Source organism: Pipistrellus kuhlii, unplaced genomic scaffold, assembly GCF_014108245.1.
Source record: "Pipistrellus kuhlii isolate mPipKuh1 unplaced genomic scaffold, mPipKuh1.p scaffold_m20_p_6, whole genome shotgun sequence".
In the NCBI taxonomy this organism is placed as follows: domain Eukaryota; kingdom Metazoa; phylum Chordata; class Mammalia; order Chiroptera; family Vespertilionidae; genus Pipistrellus; species Pipistrellus kuhlii.
Window position 1 is genome coordinate 51,112,633 of NW_023425562.1, and position 23,079 is coordinate 51,135,711.

General features: G+C 52.1%; 1 protein-coding gene and 1 pseudogene across 2 annotated transcripts; both read right to left on the reverse strand.

Moving 5' to 3' along the window:
• Positions 1 to 1,002: 1,002 nt before the first annotated feature.
• MYL9 (myosin light chain 9) lies at positions 1,003 to 19,484 on the reverse strand. 2 transcript variants are annotated; one of them, XR_006740260.1, is made up of 5 exons: positions 19,353 to 19,484; positions 16,123 to 16,332; positions 13,556 to 13,717; positions 12,331 to 12,783; positions 1,003 to 1,024 (listed from the first exon to the last, which is right to left on the reverse strand). XR_006740260.1 is itself a non-coding variant. In XM_036418425.2 (4 exons), the coding sequence occupies exons 2-4, from the start codon at positions 16,304 to 16,306 to the stop codon at positions 12,611 to 12,613; spliced, it is 519 nt and encodes a 172-aa protein (XP_036274318.1). In that variant the 5' UTR covers positions 16,307 to 16,332; positions 19,353 to 19,484; the 3' UTR covers positions 12,128 to 12,610. The 2 variants fall into 2 exon arrangements, 1 of the variants encoding a protein (XP_036274318.1); XM_036418425.2 differs by lacking the exon at positions 1,003 to 1,024 and having other exon boundaries at positions 12,128 to 12,783.
• On the reverse strand, positions 9,537 to 9,652 carry LOC118708585 (annotated as a pseudogene).
• Positions 19,485 to 23,079: the final 3,595 nt, after the last annotated feature.

Sequence of the window (23,079 nt, forward strand, 5' to 3'; positions counted from 1 at the left end):
CTTGTTTTGCAACACTTGGTATACCTCCTTCCATTCCCTTCTATCTTGATGTGTTTCTGTTGAGAAATCATTTGATAATCTGATGGAGGGCTCCTTTGTAGGTAACTCTCTGTCTCTCTCTTGCAGCCTTTAAGGTTCTCTCTTTGTCGTTAACATTTGCCATTGTAATTATGACGAGACTCAATTTCTTTTTTTTTTTTTTTTAAATCAATCTTTATTGTTCATATTATTACACAGGTTCCTCGTTTCTTCCCCCCTCCACCAGGTTCCCACCCCACCCTCTGCCCCCTCATCCTCATCCATTGGTGCACAGTTTATGTTCAGTCTCTTCCTCCCTCCCTTTCCCCGATAGTAAATCCCTTTTCAGATAGCAAATCTGTTACTTAGCATTTTCTCATATCAATAATACCTCCACATGCCCAATGATACACTTCACACAAAAGACATTTCCTAATAGGACAACCAGCCTCATCCAGGCCCCACCCAAGGCACTCACAGATCAACACCCCAGGACTATACTAACTCAACACATCCAGATCTAAGCCTTCATCACTTGATTCAGCAGACCCTCAAGTTCCCGCAAAAGTTTCCAGCCATGTCTGAGAGGCAGTCATGGGGCAGGGGCAGGTGAGGAGCGAGCTGTTTTGGGCCAGGCTGCTCCGGGCCTGGCCTCTGTTGCTCTGGTTTGTTCCACAACCAGCTGCTCCGTGTCTGGTCACTGCCGCTCCTGACCCAGTTGCTCTGGACTTGACTGTTGCTGCTACAGGCCTGGCCACACCCGACTCGGCTGCTCTGGGCCCAATTGCTCCGGGCCCGGCCGCTCCGGGCCTGGATGCTCGCAGCCTGACAGCCGCTTCTCCGGGCCTGGCCGCACCAGACCCGGCTGATTTGGGCCTGGCCGCTCCCAGCCTGGCAGCTGCTGCTTCGGGCCTGGCCTCACCCAGCCTGGCAGCCGCTGCTCCGGGCCTGGCCGCACCGGACCCGGCTGCTCCGGGCCTGGCCGCTCCCAGCCTGGCAGCCGCTGCTCCGGGCCTGGCCGCTCCCAGCCTGGCAGCCACTGCTCTGGGCCTGGCCACACCAGACCCGGCTGTTCCGGGCCTGGCCACTCCCAGCCTGGCAGTTGCTGCTCCGGGTCTGGTCACTGCCACTCCCCACCTAATTGCTCTGGACTTGGCTGTTGCTGCTACAGACCTGGCCACACCCGACCCGGCTGCTCTGGGCCCGGCCACTCCGGGCCTGGCTGCTCCCAGCCTGTCAGCCGCTGCTCCTGGCCTGGCCGCACCAGACCCGGCTGCTCCGGGCCTGGCCGCTCCCAGCCTGTCAGCCGCTGCTCCTGGCCTGGCCGCACCAGACCCGGCTGCTCCGGGCCTGGCCGCTCCCAGCCTGGCAGTCGCTGCTCCGGGTCTGGTCACTGCCACTCCCCACCTAGTTGCTCTGGACTTGGCTGTTACTGCTACAGGCCTGGCCACACCCGACCTGGCTGCTCTGGGCCCGGTTGCCCCAGGCCCGGCTGCTCCGAGCCTGGCCGCACCTGGGCTGGATGCTTTGGGCTTGGCTTCTGCTGTTCTGGGCCTGGCTGCTCCCAACCCGGCTGCTCTGGGCCCGGCCACTCCGGGTCTGGGTGTTCCTGGACTGGCCACCCTGGGCTTGGCCGCCTCTGCCTCAAGCCTGGCTGCCCCTGCCCCAGGTCTGGCTGCTCCAGTGCTGGCCGTTGATGCTCTGGTTCTGGCCGCTGCTGCTCCGGGTCCGGCTGCCACTGCCTTGTGCCTGGCCACTCTAGGCCTGGCCGCCGCTGTTCCAACATTCTGTCCCTTTTTCTTTCTTTCTTACTTTCTTTTTTTTTTTTAAAACGCATTTATGTTGCAATGTTGGCTGGTGAGTTGAGTTCTGACTTAGTCTTTGATTTTTCAAGATATACTTTGCATTCTTTCTTAAGTAATTTTACTATCATTTGCTCTCACTTGATTTCTTCACATTGAGAACTTCTATGGTTTCTTCCTTCCCGTCCTGGAATCTCAGCAGGTTGGCCTGTGGCACCCCTTTGTTCTCCGCGGGCTCCTGCGCTGCTTCAGCCTGTCGCCGGGGTTGGCGCCGCCCAGGAAGCATCCCCGGTCCTTGGCTCTGTTGCCTGCGCTCAGCGGTCGAGGGCTCAGGGGCACCCCCCCCCTGGAGGCCCCGTCGCCCGGCTCCTTGCTGGCACCCGGCTGGCAAGTGTCCAGCGGGGGCTCCTGCTCCTCGTCACGATCCTCCAGTCTGGAGCTTTCTTTCTCTCTCCCGCTAGGGGAGTCCAGGATAATCCAGCATCAGAGTCTACATTCAGTCCTCTGCGCACAAAGCGCGCGACTCCGGGGGCCCCCGCCTTTCGTTTTTCCCCTGGGATTCAGCCTCCCAGCCCCGTCTCCCCCTGCCGGAGCCTGGGTCCCCAGAATCTGGCCCATAATGGGGCTCAGCGCTGCCAGTTCGGGGGTTCAGCCCAGGCTGGGGGTTTCATTTCCTTCCTGCTAGGGAACGCCAGGCAGCATCCAGCCCTCTCCTCCGGCTGCGACCTCTCGGTGCGCGCGAACGTGCGAGCGCGCAGCATGTCTCCGTACCTTAGGCTCTTTTTTCAGCTCCTCTGACTTTCCCTCTGGCTTTCTCCCACCTTCCTATTGTAGAGTTTTCAGTCAGTCGACCACCTGTAGGTCTGGGCAATGTCCACTCTACATTTTAGTTGTATTCCATTGAAATTGTTGTGAGCTGCTGCGGTTAGGTGTCTACCCGAGCAGCCATCTTGGATCCTCCACGAGACTCAATTTCTTTACTTGTAAAATGAGTATCATGTTCTTTTTGCCCACATGTGACTTTTGCTTCCTTTCTCCCTTCCTAAAAAATGCAGTTAGTTATTTCCCTGTTACCTTGTAATGTGCCCATATTCTGGATGGAAGAGGATGGTGCAAAGTGTGGCTCTTAGGCACTCCAGACTGATGATTCCCTTCATTTAAGCGCTTAAGTTCTCCATGGGTCTGAGTCCACTGGTCCCTTGAGCATTTTGGTAAAAGGTGAAAGTTTTATGTGATCTGAAGAGGAATCAGAGTATCTTTGAGCATCTTGGAGCAGGAGGCATCTTGTAGGTCCTCCAAGGAGCTGGTGTCCAGGAAAGTAGGCTGGGTTGGGAATTGAATTCTTCTTCCCAAAGTCTCTGGGTTAGTGGTAGGCAAACTGCGGCTCGCGAGCCATGGTTTGCTGTTCTGTTGACTGGACCACTGACCTAGATTCCAATAGTTACAGGCTGTTGTTCCTTGTGATTAAGTCCCTAGTCTGGGTGACCTTGGGAGACCCCTAGTGGGCAAGTGTGATAACACACACCATCCTGGCAAAGGATGGGTTTTCACTGGTCCTTTTGCTGCAGGTACCACATAAACATTCCTTCAGTACATTTTTGCATTGTGACATGCTTTTTATTAATTGGATGCAGTCTTGGCATTTTTATTTTATCTCATGTGTGCATGAAATGGGATTCATTTACTGGCAAGTCCAGTGTGTCTTGTTACTTACAATGTGTTACTATTCACTGATATCATTTTTCCTTAGCTTTTGGGATTTTTGTCCTTTCCAGAGCTTGTGAATTTCTATTGGAATCCTCTAAACTGTATTTACATAACAAAAGTGTTGCTCTCTTATAAAACCACTTTAAGTTTACATTCGATACGTGTATTTTAGATTTCATTTTATGTAATAACTTTTTTAAAAGTAGCCCTTTCTGTGTACCAGGCACTGTTCTATATATTTTATAACTATCAACTTCTTTAATCCTTATAACAGCTCTGTGTGGTGGATGTTATTATCCCCGTCTATAAATGAGAAACTGGGCCTCAAAGACAATAAGTAGTGTGCTCAAATTTACATTGTTTTAAATACCTAACCATTGAATGTTCAGTTCATTGAATCAGAGTGCCACTTGGTATTCCACAGCAAGCATCCACACATGATCACATTTCACTATTTATTCTCCTGGCGACAGTCTCTTAGGTTCCTCCAACGCCCTCTGCCATCGAGGCCGCTGCCGTGAACATGCTGTCCTGTCCTCCAGGCCCTGCTTCCAGCAGACGGGCTGAGTCAGGAGGGATTCTCTCAGTCACAGGTGCCGCCCTGTGCTGTCCCGCCTGGCGTCTGTCTCCCATCATGCAGTGTGTGAGGATTCCCTTCCTCGGCATCTCTGATGTCCTATACGTTTGCCATATCCATTTCATAGAAATGGAATCATAGAGTATAGCCTTTCGAATCCGCTTCTGTTAGCATAATGTCTTTGCTGTTCACTCATGTTGTATACCTGTAGGCAGTTGATTACTTTTTATCGATGGAGGATGAATGTACCGCAGTTGGCTTACCTTGGCTTATCCATTTGCTGTCTGAAGAATATTTGCCTTGTTTCCACTTTTTTTTATGACCTTGACAGTTTTGAGCATACTGGTTAGGTATTTTGTGGAAAGCCTGAGGTATCTCTAACTTTTTAAAAAATATATATATTTTATTGATTTTTTACAGAGAGGAAAGAGAGGGATAGAGAGTTAGAAACATCAATGAGAGAGAGACATCGATCATCTGCCTCCTGCACACCTCCTACTGGGGATGTGCCCGCAACCAAGGTACATGCCCTTGACAGGAATCGAACCCGGGACCTTTCAGCCCGCAGGCCAACATTCTATCCACTGAGCCAAACCAGTTTCGGCATGTCTAAGTTTTTGAGCATTATGCTTTGAGCTTTGGAGGAAACCCCGCTGTGATGCTCAGTGGACTCACCTGCCAGAGCCAAGCAGAGTGCTGTCTGTGGAGGGGCCTCATGGCTGTTGGAGGCACACCTTTTTCTGGCCCCTGGAGTGAATTTTAAGCTTCAATAAAATTTTACCTTCACTGACTGTTTCTCGCCCAGTGCCCTCTCCCTCCCTCCCATTTTCTGACTCTGCTGGTGTTATCCTTGCTATTTCCCAATGCTGGCAGCCATGACTGACAATTGGTTTTATGGTCTATTTGTTGATGCCTATCAGGGACAGTGGGGTGTCAATTCTCTTATCAGTTGGGAGGTGAGAATCAGATGTTAGTGTTTTTTTTGATAGTTTGTCTATTTGTGAGCTCAAATAAATTAAGAAAATATTGGGAGAAATAGAATTTAGGAAGCATTGGAAGTTTCTTGGTTTATTTTGGCACAGGCTGAGGTTGTAGAGCTGAAGCTGAAAGTTTTCATTGTGTTTTTCTGAGTCTGAAATATTCCTACCTCCATAGTATGCTAATTAGTCAGTGAAATTGTAACATCTCTTAAATTTAAAGAAGTTTTTTTGGTTTATTGGAGTTAATGGGGCTTACATAAATACAAGGAAATATAAAAATTTCCAGAAAATAAAGACATGGAAGTTCTTTTAAAAAGTTTTATTGAATTTATTGAGGTGTGACATTGGTTAATAAAATTCTATAGGTTTTTGGTATATAGTTCTGCGAGTACCCTATGGTTGGGCTGCCAGTTGCAAGTGTCCCACCCATGTCCCGCGTGGTTCAGGGTTCGGGCTCTGGAGGAGGCCATACACAAATGAAAGAGACTAGAAAATACTAATTTGGAAATATTGGGGGACAGAGGGAAGCCCAACTCAAGGGGAAGGACTTCACCCGGCTCTGGCCTAGCTATCCCTTGTATTAAGACTATGGGATACAACAATAGCCTTTAGGCAGGCAATTCCAGTAATAGCCAATCAGCAAAAATTTACATAAAACTAAAAGGTGGAGGATACCAATGTCTCAACTAAACAATGAGTGGTTAGCTCTGACCTTTCGGAGCTTCAAGGTTGACCAGCCTTCCCGGTTCCTTGTCCACACCTCTCTGCTAGTGAGGACAATGGGCGGCTCCCAACACAATTCTGTAATACATGTCTGTATATTGTATAGTGTGCTCACCACTCTAAGCCAAGCCTCCTATCATCGCCATTTATCCCTTTTTACCATCTTCTGTCTCCCCACATCCCTTTTCCCTCTGGTAATACCATATTGCTGCTGTCTCTGTGTGATTTTTTTTTTTTCTTAATCCCTTCACCTTTTTACTTCCTCCTTCCCTCCCTCCTCTGACAGCTACCAGTCTGTTTTCTATGAGTCTGTTTCTATTTGCAAGTTTATTCTGTTCATTAGATTCCACATATGAGTGAAATCATATGGTACTTGTCTCTCTCTGACTGGCTTATTTCACTTACCATAATGCTCTTCTGGTCCATCGATTGCTGTCGCAAAAGGTAAGATTTCCTTCATTTTTTAAGGCTGAGTAGTATTCCATTGTGTGTACCACAACTTTTTTTTTTTTAGCAAGATATTTTCTTTAAAAAAAAAATCTTTATTGTTCATATTATTACAAATGTTCCTCACTTTTTCCCCTCCACCAGGTTCCCACCCCACCCTCTGCCCTTTCCCCACCCCGCATTGTCCTCATCCATAGGTGCACAGTTTGTGTTCAGTCTCTTCCCGCAACCCCACTCCCCTCTTCCCCAAGAATTGTCAGTCCACTCCCCTTCCATACCTCTAATTCTGTTATATTCAACAGTTAATATTGTTCATCAGCTTTTAAATCCCTTGGTTTTTAGATTCACTTGTTGATAGTTACATATTTGCTGTTCATAATTTTTATCTTTATCTTCTTCCTCTTCCTAAAGAACCCCCTTCAGCAATTCATATAATTCTGGTTTGGCAGTGATGAACTCCTTTAGCTTTTTTTTTTTTTTTTTATTAGTGAAGCTCTTTATCTGGCCTTCGATTCTGAGTGATAGCTTTGCTGGGTAGAGTCTTTTTGGCTGTAGGTTCTTGCTATTCATAACCTTGAATATTTCTTGCCATTCTCGTCTGGCCTACATGGTTTCTGTTGAGAAATCAGCTAACTATCGTATGGGTGCTCCTTTATAGGTAACTACCTGCTTTTCTCTTGCTGCTTTTAATATTCTCTCTTTGTCTTTTGCTCTTGGAATTTTAATTATGATGTGTCTTGGTGTGGTCCTCTTTGGGTTCCTTTTGTTTGGGGTTCTGTGTGCTTCCTGGACTTGTAAGTCTATTTCTTTCACTAGGTGGGGGAAGTTTTCTGTCACTATTTCTTTCAGTATGTTTTCGGTATCTTGCTCTCTCTCATCTTCTGGGACCACCATAATTCTGATGTTGTTTTGCTTGAAGTTGTCCCAGAGGTTTCTTACACTATCTTCAACTTTCTGGATTCTCTTGACTTCTTGCTTCTGCGGAGGAGTGTCCTCTGGGTCTTTGTGTTCCAAATCTTTGACTTGATTCTTGCGATCTTCCATTCTGTTTTTAGGACTCTGTATAATATTTTTTATTTCAGACAATGTATTCTTCATTTCTAGTTGATCCCTTTTCATATCCTCATAGGTCTCATTTATTTTATCAGCCTTTTCTAGGAAATTCTTGAAAAACCTTATAAGTGTAGTTTTGAACTGTATATCCAGTCGCTTTTTGTCCTCCATTTCGTTTGTGATCTGTTTCCTTGTCTCGGCATTTTTGCAGCTTCCCTGAGTTGGGAGGGTGGCTTTGTGTGTTAGGTGTCCTATATGGTTCAGTGGGTCAGCCTCACAGTTATCTGAGGTGGACACTCTTGATGCACCCCTTTGTGGACTGTGTGTACAGCCTTTTGTAGTTAAGTCTTAATTGTTGTTGGTATCACTGGGAGGAACTGACCTCCAGGCCAATTGGCTGTGAGGATCAGCTGTGTCTATACACAAAAGCCTCTGTGCTCAGCTTGGATGGAGTGGAGTTTCAGGGTGGAGCCTACGGCCTTGGCTTTTTGTCAGCCCCGCCCTATGAGGTTCCTGAGTCTCCTTTGGTACTTGCTTCAAGCATATCTGAGAGAAAGGTGCCCTCAAGTTTCCCCTGCTACTAGACAGTCTAATCTCTCCCCTAATGAGCCTGAAACTGGGGTTCAGTGCAGTTGGAAGCAGGGTTCAGTGCAGTCCGGAGCTTTTGTCTCCTTCCCGCTAAGGCAATCCAGTGTCACAGTCAATAATTAGTCCTCTGCACGCAATGTGCACAACTCCAGGGCTCTGCCTTTCGCTGCTCCCTGAGTTTCTGCCTTACAGCCCAGATTCCCTCCATATGAGCCTAGGTCCCCAGGGTCTGGTCTAGAACTGGGGCTCAGCATAGTCCAGAGCTTTTGTCCCCTTCTGGCTAGGGAACGCCAGCCAGGTACTCAGCCTACCCCTCCCCAAGTGTGCACCAAGGCTCCGTACCTTAGGCTTTTACAGCTCCTCTGACTTTCCTTTTGGTTTTCTCTTTCCTTCTAGTTGTAGAATTTCTAGTCAGTCAACTTTCCTGTAGTTCTGGATAATGTCCACTTTTTATTTTATTTGTATTTTTTGAAATTGTTGTGTGAGGCTGCAGTTAGGTGTTTACCTATGCCGCCATCTTGGTTTCTCCTCGCAAGAACCAAGATATTTTCTAAAGTGTCTTTTTACTACCTCTACTTCTTTTTTCTTTTTTTATATCCTTACCCAAGGATATTTTCTCCATTGCTTTTCAGAGAGAGTGGGAAGGGGAGATGGGGAGAGAGAGAAACATTGATAGGGTAGGGACTGAACCTGCAACCCAGGTAGGTGCCCTGACTGGAAATAGAACCTGTGACCCTTCAGTGCCTGGGCAGACACTCTTACCACTTAGCACACTGGCCAGAAGTACTTACTACCTTTGCTTTTATCAGGCTTTTGAGAACATGTAGAAAGATACATATTTCAAAGAAGTACTTAGCATTTTCAACTATTATACAATAGTGAGGAATAAAATGCACACATAAAACCATGGTTATAATATGAAAATGTCTTCTAAATATGACCAGTCTGGCACAGAACCTTTTCTTCCTCCTCCAGGTCTTCTCTCCGGGTCTTCCAAGCCACGGGGCAAACGTGGATGTGTGTCGCTCCCGATGCCGCACGCCGTTTCTAGAGGCAGTCTGACAATTCCATCTCAAAGTCATTTCCAGAAGACATTTCTTTTGATGTATTTTTTAAAATGGGCGTTTGCAAGACGTGTGATTTTCTAACTCTACTTTATCATACGTTGGCAACCTCTTTACATCTAGAAGGCCTAGATGTAGCAAATTCTCTTTTGAAAGGTTCAGGGGAAAGTTGAGAGCAGCTTTTTCATATTATATACACAGGCGCCTATAAAGCGCCAGTAAATCTTCGCAAAGGGTGGTGGGCACTTCCTAGTAGCCAGATGTGGCACGTACTTCTGCCATTTCTCTTCCGAAATCAGGGTTTACATAACGAAGACCCACCGCCCGGAGGCCCGCTAACCGCTCCGCCCGCCATGGGTGGGGCTCCGCTCACCTTCGGTCCCTAAGGCCTTTGTCCATCGTGGTCAGGACGAGGTGAGGTCTCCCCCACATGGGACGGGGGAGACACCCCAGGCGCCCACCCAGGTGTCCAGGCCTGAGGGTGGGCGAGCGGTGTCCACGCAGACCCGCCTCTCAGCCTCCGAGGCCCCAACGGCCTCCCTCTGTGCATGGGGGGCTCCTCTCATCCTGGGGCTGGTTTCATCCTGGGGCTTGGTGGCAATGCCTTACCTGTATGCGTGCTGTTAGGCCCGAGAGCCTCTTCCACTCCCCTTGTCAAGGGGAGTGCTAACCTTCTCTCCTTTCATACAACACTGTACTTCATTCTTTTAGCTGCTGAATAATATTCGTGTGTGGCGCTACCATATTTACTTATTCATTTATCAGTTGCTGGACATTTGGTTGTTTCTTTTTTTGGGGGGAAGGGGGGAGGACTATTTTGAATAATGCTTCTATCAACATTTGTGTGTACCAGTTTTTGTGTGGGTGTATGCTTTTCTTGGTTATATACCTAGGAATGGAGCTGCTGAGTCGTGGGTAAGTATCTGTTTAACCTTTTGAGGAACTGTCAGACTATTTTCCAAAACACCTGCACCATTTTACATTTCTTCCAGCCATGTGGATTTCCCACTCCTCCCCAACACGTTACTTCCTGTTGTTGTTATTGTCATCCATTTCCCAGTGCCTAAAGATGGTGAGCATCTTTGTGTTTGTTTGCTTATTCGTCGTTTGCATATCTTCGTTGGAGAAATGTCTTTGCTCTTTTTAAATTGGATTATTTCTCTTTACTGAGTTTGTGCATTATTTATATACAAGTGTCTATGAGATACATGATTTGCAAATATTTTACTTTCAATTTCTTCATGTGGATCCCTCTATTCAGATTTTCTGTTGTGTCTTGTACTTGCACCCATATTTTCAAAAGGCTTGTGTTGTGTTCTCTTTTTACCCTTTGTTACTTTACTAAAACTTTATACCTAGTTACCAGTTATCTATATAAGTAATCTCTGTTCAAACAACCAGTGTAGTTTCTGTCTCTTGGTTGAATCCTGTGCCTGCTTTTTTTACCTGACATGTTGGTGAGATGTATCCGTGCCGATGCACCGCGCTGTGGTTCATTGTCATTCCTTTGTCTATTCTGTTGGGCAGATTGGGTTGTTTCTAGACTAGGGCTAGTATAGTGGTGCTGTCGTGAGCATTTTGCCCCTGCCTTTTGGTGAGCAGGTGTCCACATTTCTGTTGCATATGTATATACTTAGGAGAGGAATTGCTGACTCCTAGATGTCTGTTTAGCTTTAGCCAAAGTTTTCCAAAGTGGTTGCACCTGTTTATACCCCTTCTGTAGTGTGAGAACACTAGGTGCTCCCCATTCTCACCCTCACCAGTGCTTGGAATTGGGAATGTTAAATAATGCTTCTATCAACATTTGTGTCAGCGCCATTTAGCGAGTCCCTCCTTCCCCACTGATCTGTCACCTTTGTCATATAGCAAGTCCCACAAATGTGTGTGCCTATTTCTGGACTCTCCGTTCCATCGATACATTTGTCTGTCCCTCCACCAATGTGGTTATGGAACCACATGTCTCTGCCTTCTTCCAGGAAAGACTTTGGTTTCCACCGTGGCTCTGCAGAATGACCGGTGACCCTGGTGTCAGGCCTTTGTGGCCAGTGATCTGGGACTCCCTCAGGATCGGCTGCAGTGAGTGGGCAGTCAGGCTCAGCACTGGGTTGAGCTGAGGGTCACTCAGGGCACCTAGTCTAGGGCCAGGGTCAAGGGTGTGGCTGGGACTGAACCTGGGGCAGTACTTGGGGCCCAGTTGGGACTTGATTGGAGCTGGCTCTGTGTGGAATTGAGGTCAGGGACTCTTGGGGCTCAATTTGGAGGCAAGAGGGGTTTCATGGGGTTCTGACTAGGGCCTGGTGCTGAGGTAGAGCAGAGGCTGTAGGAGGTTAGGGCCTCCTGGGCCAGGGAGGAGTCCCCTTGGTGCTGATCTCCGGCCTTTACTGTGTGCTGTGGCTGAATGGCTCTGGGTGACCCTCAGGGAAGGCAGCAGGACTAAGCCTGCTCTCTGACCTTTGCTGGGGTCAGGTGGGATATGCTCAGTCTTGGCCTGAGCCTCCTGGAGGGTCCCAAAGGTGGGGCCGAGCCCTCCCTGTGCCCCACTTATACTAGGTGACCTTAGGCAGTCCCTGCCCTTCTTAGTTCTTGGTTCATTCTGGCAATATTTCTATCCCTCCTAAGCCCCAGGCACTGCTGTCAGAGTCCCCATCCTTTAAATCAAGAGGGATCCCAGCTCTGCCAGACTCACCGCATGTGCAAAAAAGCTGTGCCAGCTGGATTGCTAGTCACGTGACTGAAAGGACCCTCTAGCCATGGTGGGTGCAGCACAGAGCACCCCTGCGGCTGCCTGGAGCTGACCTCCGCAGTCTGAGAAACCAGCTCATTCCCACTCCATCCCTGAGCCACTGTGCCCCTCTGTTTCCAGGAACACAGGTGACCCTGAAGATGCAGGCTCTAGTCCTAAAGGCCATGTGACTTTGACCCCTGCCCCCACAGGGGCCCAGAACCTCCACTGGGATTCCTGTAGTTCTCCCCACTCTGCCCTCTCCTCCCAGGAGGCAGTTTCCCTCAGCACCTCTGTCCACTCCCTGATGCTGGTCTCACGCTGGACCTTGGGAGTGGGGGGTGGAGGGGAGGAATGGGCAGCCATTGGGGATGGGAGGAGAGGGTGGGAGGGTGTTTGGAGTCTCTTGGGCCCTTAATTCCACAGACCAGACACACGGGCCAAAGCAGTGTTCAGCCTTCTATTAGACTCCGCCTCTCGGAGGAGCCACTCCCCGTGGGTGGGGTGTTCTGGGGCAGGCGGGGGGCTCTGGCACCCGTCCTCCGAGGACCCTGTGGTGAGGTTCGTGAGTTGGTGGCAGTGTCTGGGAAAGGGCTTCATGCCCGGCATGGGGTGCCCTTGAAGTGGTGCAGGCCCTTCCTGTGGGGACAGCCCGGGCTCTCATTCGGGGCCTTCCCCTGGCACCTTCGGGCCCAGCTCCCTGGATGATCCTTCCTTGGAGGGTCCCAGTGGGCACCCCGGCCGCACAGTGGCTGTGTGACCCCTGCCTGGCACTGCCTCTCTGGGCCTGTTTCCTCCACTGGGAGCCGGGCCCCAACCCCTCAGAGGGAGGCTTCCCTGAGCGGGTCCCCTGGGCATGAGCAGGTGCAGACTGTGTGTGTGTGGAGTGGGTGACGGGGACGGGGGCCTGCACACGGGGGCCGGGAGGCCTAGTCGTCCTTGTCCTTGGCCCCGTGTTTGAGGATGCGGGTGAACTCCACGTAGTTGAAGTTGCCTTTCTTGTCGATGGGGGCCTCGCGGTACATCTCGTCCACTTCCTCGTCGGTGAAGCGGTCGCCCATGGTGGTGAGCAGCTCCCGAAGGTGGTCCTCGTGGATAAAGCCTGGGGGTGGGGCCAAGGTGCGTGAGAGACAGGGACTCAGGCTGGGACACCCCCCACACACACACCCTCAGCACCCCACCGGGTGGGTCCTTGTAGACTTGTCACCGATGGGGACGGAGGGGGTTGCAGGAAAGGACCAGCCCTGGCCTCCGGTCAGTTTGAGCTCGCCGGGGCCCCAGGAGGTGGAGTTCTGCAGTGGGGTTGTCTGGGAGGCGTTTCTGGGGGGAACTTGGGGCTCAGTGTGGGGGACTGGGAGTGTCCTGCTTGTAGAGCGTGAGCCCCAGGGTTCTGCTGCTCGGATTCGAATGCTGATCCCCGGTCTTCCTAGCTGTGAGACTTGGGGCAAGGTACCTACCCTCTCTGCTGTGCCTGTTTGAGCTGGAGAATGGGGGTGAGGGCAGTCAGGAAAATGTTCCGAGCACACTCAGGCCTGTGGTCCCCGAGAAACTGCTGAAACTACCACCGCCAGCCTCACTCTGGCTTGTCCCTGGGCAAAGCTAGCTGTGGGACAGGAAGTCCCTCTGAAGACTGGAGGGTGTGGGCTGGTGTCTGTAGCTTGCTGGCCAGCAGGGCCTGATTGTGTGGTTTCTGGAAAGATCTACAGCAGAGACAGAGCGTGCTGGGCCAGCAGGTGAGCTAGGAAGTGGGCAGCCTGGGTGGACGTGGGCCGTTTGGGTTTAGCATTTGGAGAGGGACGCCGTGTCTCTTAGGGTTCTGGTGCCAAACAGGCAGAGGGGCAGCGGCCCAGCCCTGACGGCCCCCGAGGCCCCACCTGAGGCCTCCTCGTCGAAGCAGGCGAAGGCGTTGCGGATCACGTCCTCGGGGTCCGTGCCGTTCAGCTTCTCCCCGAACATGGTCAGGAACATGGTGAAGTTGATGGGTCCCGGGGCCTCGCTCATCATGCCCTCCAAGTACTCGTCCGTGGGGTTCTTCCCTGTGGCGGGCGAGGCGGTCACGCCCGTGGTCATCGCCCGCCCCCTCCCACCTCCCTCCATGGCCCCGGGTGAGGCCTGCAGGCGGGGGGTGGGACGTTTATAAGCTGGTGGGCATCTTGCTGGGCAGCCGGCTGCTCGCCTGCTCTCTCTGGGGCTCTCACGGGGCCTTGGTGAGCCGCCTCCCCTGGGCTGGATGCCGGGGAGCGGGGAGGCCCTCGAACGTGTGAGAGCACCGTCTGCTGACTGCTCGCTCCCTGCGTCCGGGCTCCACCCGCCTTATTGCATCGGCCTCCGCCGCACCACCTTGTACGGTCAGTGTCCTACTCCCACTTCCCGTGTGTGGAGCCTGAGGCACAGAGGGAGGCGACTTTGGTCACACGGCAGGGAAAGGGTGGAGCTGGCATTCCGACCCAGCCAGCCAGACCCCAGAGACTAGGCCCTGCTTCAAAGGTGGTTAAAACAGTGAGGTTTGGTGTCACAGAGGCTCCGTGCCTCAGTTTCCCCTGCCTCTTAGGAGAATTAAGAAGATGAGGAAGATGAGGCAGTGGTTGTAAATGCACATAGTAATTAGCATAGTCCTAGGGACTCTAATCAACTGCTGAGTTCAAATCCCAGCTCTGCCTCTGAGAAGCTGCGTGACCGTGGGCAAATGACTTAAACCTCTCTGAGCTTCTGTTTCCTCATTTGTTCAAGTGGGAAGGTCGGCCACATCTACTCAGTAGAATTGCTTTGAAATTGACACTCTGATACCTGCAGAAGCTGCAGCTTCTTATTTTATTTGCTGCTCTTGTTTTCTAACCTGAGGGCAATGTTCTTAACCACAAGGCTGGACCGGTCAGGGGACCCGCTGGCAGGAGCTGGGAACAGGAGCGGGTTTTTCTGTCAGCAAGTCTCTGGGGCTCCGGGCCCTTCTGTAAGTGGGAAGGAGCTTCGTGTCCCTGTTTCCTCTGACCTCACTCACCCTGCTGTGTCCCCAGGGATGGCCGAGGCCTAGGAGGAGCTGTGACAGCGGGACCCACAGCCCCTCCCCTCAGCAGCCTCAGTCCTCCTCCCTGCAGGCGACCTCCTTGGGGAGGCAACCTCTAGTAAGTCTGGCCGGAAGCTGGGAGAGGGATGGCGCCCAGGGTGGGCGGCAGTGTCTGATGTCACCCTTCCCACTCAGGGTTGCCCGGTCCTTCCCACCAGACAACACGGTGGGTGCATGGGGGCCACAGGCGCCAATGGGGCCGCCCAGCTGTGAGGAGCAGTGAGGGGAGTGCCAGGCCACGGGCCCCAGAGCTTCGGGGCTTGAACACCACAGGCTGCCTTCTCCGCTGCCCAGGCTCCCTCTTCCCAGCCCGTGTCCGGCCCAGATGCTCCCATCTGGAAACGGGGGGGCCTGGAGCTGGGGCTGAGGGTGGTTGTTTGGAGGCCTGGCCTCTGGGCTCAGTCTCCCCATCTGAGCAATGGTGACACTAGGTTCCAGACCCCTTTCAGTTCTAAGAGTCTGATTCTGGGGAAGCCACGGGAGTCAGAGAGGCCCTGAGAGCCTGGCACAGGTGACCTCTGAAGGAGCAGAGCTGCTCTGGCCTCCCCTCTGAGCCTCAGTTCCCATCTGTACAGGAAATCTATGCAGTTCAGATTTTCTTTTAGTCGCCGAACCCTTTCTTTAAATCAGGTGGGGAAGGTCAGCCGAGGGCCTTACAAGGCTCACAAAATCACTCAGTCTGGTCCTGCCGAGGCAACCACAGGTGGGACTTGAAAGCCAATAAATCTAGGAGCTTTTTCATAGCAACATAAATTTATATTAAATTATACACTCACTGGCCAGATTATTATGATCTCTGAATGCATAATAATCTGGCCAATCAGTGTATATCCTATATAATAAAAGGCTAATATGCAAATTGTCCCCTCGACCAGGAGTTCGACCAACTGCCCATGTCCCGCCCTCCCACTTCCCCCCACCAGGCTGGCCAGACCCCACCCATGCACGAATTCATGCACCGGGTCTTACACACACACACACACACACACACACACACACTGAATGGCCAGGTTATTATGCGTTCAGAGATCATAATAATCTGGCCACTCAGTGTATTTAGTGAATGTGTTATAAATATCCAAACGGCTGTTGGCAGAAAAAAGATTCTCTGCCCTTGCTTTAAACAAAATGGTATAAGGCAGCCCAATCCACACATCTGCCTGAGGCAGTCCTGCCCTGGAGTGAGCCTGTCTGCCGAACTGCCGTGCCTCAGTTTCCCTATCTGTTAAACGGGAAAAGTAATGGCACTTGCTCTCAGGGTGGGTACCACATGTCACTACACAGGAAGTGCCCCTAAGTGATGAGCGGCCCACAGCCCACTCCAGGTGCAGAACCTCCCGGGGCCCACTCAGACCCCACCCAGCCGTCCCTGCTCACCCAGGGAGGCCAGCATGTCGTGCAGGTCCTCCTTGTCAATGAAGCCGTCGCGGTTCTGGTCGATCATGTTGAAGGCCTCCTTAAACTCCTGGATCTGGGACTGGTCAAACATCGCAAAGACATTGGACGTGGCCCTCTGTGGCCGCTTCTTGGTGGTCTTGGCCTTGGCTCTCTTGCTGGACATCTTGGCGTCGGGTGGGAGGGGCTGCCCTGCAGGAAGTGCATGTGGGGGGAGAGCCCGTGACTCAGCCAGAGCGACTGTCTGTGCCTGTGCCTGGCATTCAAGGCCTCCCACAGGCCTGGGGCTCCTGCCACCAGCTCACCCCGAGGCAGACCTGCAAGGCCCTCTAACTTCCCCTGTCCCTCTGAGCGAGTTTCCTCATTGGGACTGGGGACGAGGGGAGGGCCCAGGAGTGACGGACTGACTCAGTGCCCAGGAAGGCCCTGGGACGGTGCCAGGCGCAGAGCGCATTATTTTTGCAGACTGGGTAAAACGCTTAGGATTGGGTTTAGTGCCAGCCATTTCCATGCTTATCTCTTTTAACCCCTGACAGCATTTACAAACTGTTCATCTCTCACATGACACGGTGGGGCTCCCTGCCACCCCCCAGCAGGAAGGAGCTGGGTCTGTGGCCCTGCATTCCTGACATTCCTCCTCCCCCTCCTCCCCCTCCTCCTCCCCATCCCTCTGTGCTCCCAGCTCTGGAGCTTCTGGAAGGCCAGGGCTCTGGGCAGTTTCCCTCCAACAGCTGCCCACACTGACCAGCCCCTAGACGGGTGGTCCTACTCCTTATTCTCATTCCTCAATGCTTATAGGGGCGTGAGGCTCCCCCAGGCTGAGAAGCCAGCTTCTTGTCCCCCTTCTTTAGACCTGGTCTTTTAGCCTCTCGCCAGTCCCTGCCTTCCATACAGACAGACCTGCACCTGTCACTTCACCTTCAAGCCCTCAAAGGTTCCTGCACCGCCCTCAGCCTGGCCCCTCAGCCTGGCCTTCAAGGCCCTTCTCTCTGGCTGACCCCGGACCCTCACTGCCCTCCTGCCCCTGTGGCCCTGCCACCTGGACCTTAAGCTGTACCCTAGGTGCCCCCAGACTTTCCTTCCTGGACTCTTCCCCTGGGATGTGCTCCTCCAGCCCAGCTCCTGAGACACCCCGTGGGGAGCAGTGTCCCACCTTTGCTTTGACAGCCAGCATGTAAGGTCTCCCCCACCCTCAGTCAGGCTGTCGTAGATCCCAGTGTCCACCGAGGCCCATATGGGGCTAAAAGATGCTTGTTTGTCAGGTGACGGTCTACACTCCCTACTGTACAGATGGGGAAGCTAAAGCCCAACAAAGGGCTTTTCCCCTGAACCCTTGTCATGGTTGTGGGGCTGCCCTAAAGGCCAGGTGCTGGTATGGCTCTGGGCCACGCTCCAGGCTGCTGCCTCCTCTTTCCTCTGTGCTGAACCCCTGGGTCCAGAAAGCCTTTTCTGTTTTTTTTTTTTTTTTTTTTTTTAAATAAAAAATTGTGTGGCTGTGAGTGCTCCTCGAGCTGTCTCCAGGCCTCTGTCCTATGATCATGTTCAAGTTATTCTTGGGTTTTGGCCTTGGAGATCTTACTTCCTGAGACGGGAGCCTGGCCACCCCCAGCCCTTACCCAGGGCCACACATGCCTATAGTCAGAGACACTGGCTGCTGGGTCCCACTCGGCGACACGCCTGGCCCCCACACGCTCCGCCTGGCCCCACACACCTCGGGGCAGGCCGGCAGGAGCCCTTCGCCATCGGCGGGGAGTGCCGCTCCCTCCTGGGGTTTAGTGCTTTCAGGGCCCAGTCCCTCCCTGAGCCGGTGTTCTCGGGGCACTTGGACTGAGGCACCCACTGGAGGCACCAAGGAGAAGCCCGCTGCACCCCGCAGGGGCTGTGATGGTCACCCTCACTCCCATCTGCAGAGCTCTAGAGGGACGTGGCCAGGAGGAGGGAGCATGGCCAGAGGCAGCTCTGACACTGGACGGGCCCCTCTGCCTTCATGCCTGAGAGCACAGAGCTTTACAGCTTGTCCGTTCCAGCAATCTCAGGAAAGAGGGGGCGGGGGTGCCCTAATGTGCAGTTAAAAGAATTGAGGCTTAAGAAGGGAAGTGGAGCTCTGGGCAGTTTGGCTCAATGGATAGAGTGTCAGCCTGCGGACTGAAGGGTCCCGGGTTCGATTCTGGTCAGGGGCGTGTGGCTTGGTTGTAGGCATTCCCAGTGGGAGGCGTGTAGGAGGCAGGTGACCGACGTTTCTCTCTAATCGACGTTTCTAACTCTCTATCCTTCTCTCTTCCTCTCTGTAAGAAGTCAATTATATATATATATGGAAGTGAATGGCCATGAGAGGGGTGGAGTTCAATTGGGAGCCAGGACCCCGGGGCTGGGCTTGGGTCAATGGTAGCAAACGGCCCTCCGAGCACGGAGGAAACATAGATCCTAAGAGGCGCATGTGCAGCTGAGGGCTCTGCGTGACCAGAGGCAGTTTCTAGGCTTGGCTGAGGGTCGGGTCAGAGAGAGGCTGGGCCCTCAGCCCGGGGTCATCACCTGCCCCGACTTGGGGTCCTGGACACCAGGATCTGAGAGTTGGTACTTGGCTGTAACTAGGTGCCACCTCCCCCCATGGACAGGCCTGTGCGCCCCATGACCTCATCGTCCCTGAGGCCTGCAGTGCTGTGACCTGTTATCGGAGGCTGTTCCCTGACTGAGCAGCCCGAGGAGCGGGAGGCGGGGGAAGAGCAGGGCCAGAGTCTCTCGTCAGCCCCGAGCCCCCCAGGCTGAGCCCCCAGGGCCTTGGAGACCTTCCCCAGGCAACAGGCACAAATGGGCAGCCTGGCACACAGCTTCGGTGCGAGCGGGGTGTGGTTACCCCATCCCTTCCTCTCCCTGCCCCCAGGACAAATACGTTCTGGGGGGACCTCATGGAGCCTGACGGGGCTGCTTTCTGTCCGAGACACACATGACCTGGGGCTGTCCACCAGGGAGGAACACCTGCAGCCACAGCCCCTGCCCGCTTCCCACACAGCCTTCCTTTGCCGAAGGACCGCTGGCTCCCAGAGCCCAGACAGGCCCCCTGCTGCCCGGTCCCCCCAGAATCCCTGTGGGACCCGAGCCACGTCGCAGCCCCAAACCAACAGCGGCTGTCCCGCCCAGAGACTCCCCAACATCCCACCCGTGGGGCGGCCCCACGTTCATACCGCCCCCTCGAGACCCCGGGAGGCGCCCACCTGGTGCGGAGAAGGCTCTTGGGTGGGTGCGCGGAGCCGGGTTCGGTCGGTGCGGAGTCGGTGCGGAGCCGTCGGGGAGGCAGGAGGCGCAGGGCGGGCGGCTGCGGCCTTACAAGGCAGAAGAATGCTGCCCTGTGGGGCGGGGCCTGGGCAGCCAATCCGGCCTTATTTGGCCTCCACCCTGGGCTGGAAGGCGGGGGCGCTCCTGGCGATCCTCACACCCCCTTCCTGCCACCGGGGCCTCCCGGCTTCTGGGAGATGGGGAGGTGATGGGTGAGGGCCCCCCTTCTCCCCGCAGCCGGAGGCGGTGGGGGGTTTGGCTGGGCCGTCCCTCTCCAGCGAGGCCGGCAGGACGTCCAAGACCTCCGGTCCTCAGAGCCTCCCCCAGCTTTCCCCCGAGCCCCACTGCCCGCGCCGTCCCTGGGGAGGCCTTCCTTCCGCCAGGCCCGCCAGGCCGACGGCTGTTCTCCAGGCCCCGGGGGAGGTCAGAGGAGCCGCTGTCCGCACGCCGAGGCCCCCAGTCAGTCAGGCCCCTGCGGGTGGCCAGGGGCGCAGGGGGGCGGGGGGGTTAGGTGACAGCCACCGCCTGTACCATGGAGGGTGGTGGTGAGGATTCAGTGGCAGAGTGGCTGAGTCTTCTGACCTGTCCAGCCCTGACCAGTGTGCTCAGTGGTTAGAGCGCCAGCCAGCCCACCGAAGGGCGGCAGGTTCAGTTCCTGGTCAAGGGCACATACCTCCCTTGTGGGTTCGCTCTGCATTCTCCAAAGGGTTCATGCGTGCGGGAGGCAACCAGTCCAACTGTCTCTCAAACACTGATGTTTCTCTCCTGCATGCCCCACACTGGGGATCCAGCCCCAAATCCGGGCATGTGCCCTGACTGACTGGTAATCAAACCAGATGACCTCCTGGTGCCTGGATTGATGCTCAACCGCTGAGCCACACTGGCTAGGCTCATTGAGTGAGTCCTGACCATGGATCAAACCCCCAGCCTTGGCCCGTCAGGATGGTGATGTAATCAACTGAGCTACCTGCCCAGGGCTGTTGATTTTGTTTGTTCGATTCCATATATATGAAATTATCTGGCATTTGTCTTTCTCTGACTTATTTCACTTAATATAATACTCTCTAGGCCCATCCATGTTGTTGCAAATTGTAAGATTTCATTCTTTCTTATGGTTGAGTCATATTCCATTGCATATACCACTTCTTTATCCGTTCATCTGTGGATGGCCCCTCAGGCTGCTTCCTTATCCCGCTATTGTACAGAACACTGCAGTGAACATAGGGATGTATGTATTTAGTGTTTCGGGTTTCTTTGGATAAATGCCCAGAAGAGGAGCTGCTGGGTCCTTCCTTGTCTCTGTGACGGCCTTTGCTTTACAGTCTTCTCGTCTGGTGTAAGCGCTGCTTCTCCAGCTTCTTTGTTTTTCCGTTTCCGTTTTCATGAGCGATCTTTCTCTATCCCTTCGCTTCCAGTCTGTGTGTGTCTCTCCATCTGAAGTGAGTCCCTTGTAAACAGCACATGTCAGGGTCTTGTTTGTTATCCATTCAGTCACTCTGTGCCTTTTGATTGGAACATTTAGTCCATTTGCATTTAAAGTAATTGTTGATACCTATATATTTATGGCTGTTTTGTTCACATTTTTATTTTGAGAGCATGCTTATTAAAGCTGGGAACAGTGAAGCAAGGAAGGGCTCCCATGGGAGAAACAACAGGAGAGAGAGAGCCCAGATGGGGCTGCTTTGGCTCACTGAGAAGAGAGAGGAAGTGGGGCTGGAGGCAGATTCAGGCGGGTCAGCCTGGGGTGAGCTGCGGGGAGCTGGTTGCAAATCTTACCGGATCCCAGAGTTTAGGAGATGCATGACCGAGAGGGAAGAGGGGGAAGGGAAAGGTGTGGGCTTGCTCCTGGGAGGGGGGATCATGCCTCTTTTGCTTCTTTTTAAAGGAGACCCTTTAACATTTCTGGCAACACTGCTTTGGTGGAGATGAACTCCTTTAGCTTCTTATTGTCTGGGAAGGTCTTTATCTGTCCTGAATGAGAGATTTTGTGGATAGAGTAATCATGGTTCTAGGTCCTTGCTTTGCATCATTTTGAATATTTTCTTTTCTTTTTCCTTTTCTTTCTTAAATAAAGGGACATAGCAAATCCTGAGGTGGGGAGAGGGAGTGACTTTTTAAAAATATATATGTGTGTTTTTAAATTGATTTTTTTGGAGAGCAGAAGGGAGAGGGAGAGAGAGAGAAAAAAAAACATTGATGAGAGAGAACTATCGATTGGCTGCCTCCTGCAGCCCTCTACTGGGGCTCAAGCCTGCATTCTGAGGATGTGCCCTGACCAGGGAATTGAACTGGTGACCTCTTAGTGCATGGGATGACGCTCAACCAACTGAGTCACACCAGCCAGGGCACTTTAATATTATTAGCCAGTATCACTGGCTTGCAAAGTTTCTGCTGACAGTCTATGGGAGCTCCCTTGTAGATAACTGCTTTTCTCTTGCTGCTTTTAAGAGTCTCTCTTTGCCTTTAACCCTTGGCATTTTAATTATGATGTGTCTTGGTGTGGGCATCTTTGGGTTCCTCTTGTTTGGAGCCTCTGCACTTCCTAGACTTATATGTCTATTTTGTTTCCCAGATTATGGAAGTTTTCTGCATTTTTTCAAATAGGTTTTCAATTTCTCGCTCTCTCTCTCCTCTCCTTCCAGCACTCTCTGATGTGAATGTTGGCAGGTTTGAAGTTGTACCAGAGGTTTCTTATACTATTCTCATTTTCCTATAATCTTTTTTCTTTTTCTTTTTTTCTGTTGGGTGTTTTTATTTTTTTCTTTCTTTTTTTTTTTCTGCTTCCTTCCATATCACTGATTTGATTCTCTGCTTTATCTACTCTATTCTTGATTCCCTGTAATATATTCTTCATTTCAGTTAGGGTATCCTTCATGTCTGATTGGTTCTTTTTTTTTTTTTAAATATATTTTATTGATTTTTTACAGAGAGGAAGGGAGAGAGATAGAGAGCTAGAAACGTTGATGAGAGAGAAACATCGACCAGCTGCCTCTTGCACACCCCCTACCGGGGATGTGCCCACAACCAACGTACATGCCCCTGACCGGAATCGAACCTGGGACCTTTCAGTCCGCAGACAGATGCTCTACCACTGAGCCAAACCGGTTTCAGCTGACTGGTTCTTTTTTATGGTTCCCATGTCTTTTTTTTATGCTGTTGAAGTTCATATTGATTTCCTTGAGCATCTTTATAACCAGTTTTGAATTTTGTATCTGGTAATTTTAATTAAAAACATTGTTTTTGGCCCTAGCCAGTTTGGCTCAATGGGTAGAATGTAAGCCTGTGGACTGAAGGGTCCCAGGTTTGTTTGATTCAGGTCAAGGGTACATGCCTGGGTTGCGGGCTCGATCCTCAGCAGGGGTGTGCAGGAGGTAGCCAATGATTCTCTCTCATCATTGGTGTTTCTATCTCTCTTTCCCTCTCTGAAATTAATAAAGATATATTTTTAAAAATCCTCTACCCATTAAAAAAATTATTTTTTGTTAATCCTCACCTGAGGATATTTTTCCCATTTATTTTTTTGAGAGTGCAAGGGAGGGAGGGAGGGAGAAGGGAAGGGAAGGGGAGGGGAGGGGAGGGAAGGGAGAGAGAGAGAGAGAGAGAGAGAGAGAGAGAGAGAGAGAGAGAGAGAGAGAGAGAGAGAGAGAGGACTCATTGATTGGTTGC